This window comes from Perca flavescens, chromosome 14 (assembly GCF_004354835.1).
Source record: "Perca flavescens isolate YP-PL-M2 chromosome 14, PFLA_1.0, whole genome shotgun sequence".
Classification (NCBI taxonomy): domain Eukaryota; kingdom Metazoa; phylum Chordata; class Actinopteri; order Perciformes; family Percidae; genus Perca; species Perca flavescens.
Genome location: NC_041344.1, coordinates 1,939,548 through 1,942,047, shown reverse-complemented (window position 1 = coordinate 1,942,047; position 2,500 = coordinate 1,939,548). Strand labels below are relative to the sequence as shown.

The 2,500-nt window shown below is 47.0% G+C and overlaps 1 protein-coding gene across 2 annotated transcripts in view; it reads left to right on the top strand.

Moving 5' to 3' along the window:
- The window catches only part of mindy1 (MINDY lysine 48 deubiquitinase 1), a 15,692-nt gene that overhangs the window by 2,129 nt on the left and 11,063 nt on the right, over positions 1-2,500 (top strand). For both annotated transcript variants that reach the window (XM_028597730.1, XM_028597731.1), the window contains exons 2-3: positions 490-690; positions 2,214-2,398. In XM_028597730.1, the coding sequence (XP_028453531.1) occupies positions 490-690; positions 2,214-2,398 (386 nt within the window). The remainder of the gene's footprint in view (positions 1-489; positions 691-2,213; positions 2,399-2,500) is intronic.

Genomic DNA, 2,500 nt, shown 5'->3' with positions numbered 1-2,500 from the left:
GTAGCAGGAATTAGCAGGACATAGCAGGAATTAGCAGGACGTAGCAGGAATTAGCAGGACGTAGCAGGAATTAGCAGGACGTAGCAGGAATTAGCAGGACGTAGCAGGAATTAGCAGGAATTAGCAGGACGTAGCAGGAATTAGCAGGACGTAGCAGGAATTAGCAGGAATTAGCAGGACGTAGCAGGAATTAGCAGGAATTAGCAGGACGTAGCAGGAATTAGCAGGACGTAGCAGGAATTAGCAGGACGTAGCAGGAATTAGCAGGACGAAGCAGGAATTAGCAGGAATTAGCAGGACGTAGCAGGAATTAGCAGGACGTAGCAGGAATTAGCAGGACGTAGCAGGGCTGCACTTTCTAAGCTTTATCCGCAACAGATTTTTACCAGCATTTTTCGTTGTTCTTTTCTACGTTTGTCGGCTTTTAACGTTTTTTCCCAATGCCTTTTCGCCGTTTGGGGAGGAACTGACGTGTTGTGGTGTCTGCAGGTCTGGACACGGAGGAGAGCGTCTCCGTGACAACGGCAGGCGGCTCCGACGAGCAGCGCGAGTCCACCGACTCTGCGTCCTTCTCCCTGCCGAGCCCGGAGCTGTCGGTCGCCACGCCGCCCGCCGCGGGACACTCTCTGGGGGGGGAGGACATGTCTCCGTCCACCGAGAAGGAGGCCGCCGCAGCGCTGGAGGCCACCGGTGAGACGCAAAACACACACGACGAAACGTAGGAAGGAAATAGAAAAGTCACCAAAACGTAGAAAAAGTTTTAAAACGTTGAAAACCAAAAATGAACGAAAAAAGTGACAAAAATTTGTGCACGCTACTCTGCTAATAGCCACGTTTTACTACAACTAGCCTACAGCGTGCTACTCTGCTAATAGCCACGTTTTACTACAACTAGCCTACAGCGTGCTAAAAGCCTGTTTTAATAGCCATGTTTTACTACAACTAGCCTACAGCGTGCTACTCTGCTAATAGCCATGTTTTACTACAATTAGCCTACAGCGTGCTACTCTGCTAATAGCCATGTTTTACTACAACTAGCTACAGCACGCTACTACGTTTACTACAACTGGCCTACACGCCACGTTTTACTACAACTAGCCTACAGCGTGCTACTCTGCTAATAGCCATGTTTTACTACAACTAGCCTACAGCGTGCTACTCTGCTAATAGCCACGTTTTACTACAACTAGCCTACAGCGTGCTACTCTGCTAAAAGCCATGTTTTACTACAATTAGCCTACAGCGTGCTACTCTGCTAATAGCCACGTTTTACTACAACTAGCCTACTCTGCTAATAGCCATGTTTTACTACAACTAGCCTACAGCGTGCTACTCTGCTAATAGCCATGTTTTACTACAACTAGCCTACAGCGTGCTACTCTGCTAATAGCCATGTTTTACTACAACTAGCCTACAGCGTGCTACTCTGCTAATAGCCATGTTTTACTACAACTAGCCTACAGCGTGCTACTCTGCTAATAGCCATGTTTTACTACAACTAGCCTACAGCGTGCTACTCTGCTAATAGCCATGTTTTACTACAACTAGCCTACAGCGTGCTACTCTGCTAATAGCCATGTTTTACTACAACTAGCCTACAGCGTGCTACTCTGCTAATAGCCATGTTTTACTACAACAACTACTCTGCTAATAGCCATGTTTTACTACAACTAGCCTACAGCGTGCTACTCTTAATAGCCATGTTTTACTACATGTTTTAGCCTAGCCTACATGCTACTCTGCTAATAGCCATGTTTTACTACAACTAGCCTACCTACTAATAGCCATGTTTTACACAACTAGCCTACGACATGCTACTCTGCAAATAGCCACGTTTTACACAACTAGCCTACAGCATGCTACTCTGCAAATAGCCACGTTTTACACAACTAGCCTACAGCATGCTACTCTGCAAATAGCCACGTTTTACACAACTAGCCTACAGCATGCTACTCTGCAAATAGCCACGTTTTACACAACTAGCCTACGACATGCTACTCTGCAAATAGCCACGTTTTACACAACTAGCCTACAGCATGCTACTCTGCAAATAGCCACGTTTTACACAACTAGCCTACAGCGTGCTACTCTGCAAATAACCACGTTTTACACAACCAATGTTTTAAACTCTAACTGTGTAGCCCCCTTTTATATATATTTTTTCCGATGTTGTTGAGGGTTAATGCTGAGGTTGTTTTCCTGTTTGTCCACAGGGGGCGCTGTAGCTGCGGCTGTGGGGGGGGCGGCAGCAGCAGCGGAGGCGGGGCCAACCATGCCGGCCTATTACCTGGTGAAGTGGATCACCTGGAAGGAGAAGAAGACTCCCATCATCACGCAGAGCGAGAACGGGCCCTGCCCCCTGCTGGCCATCATGAACACACTGTTCCTCCGCTGGAAGGTTTCTACATTTAGTCTATAGTCTATATATAATGTGTGTGTGTGTGTGTGTGTGTGTGTGTGTGTGTGTGTGCCAAAAGTTTGGACACACCTTCTCATTCAA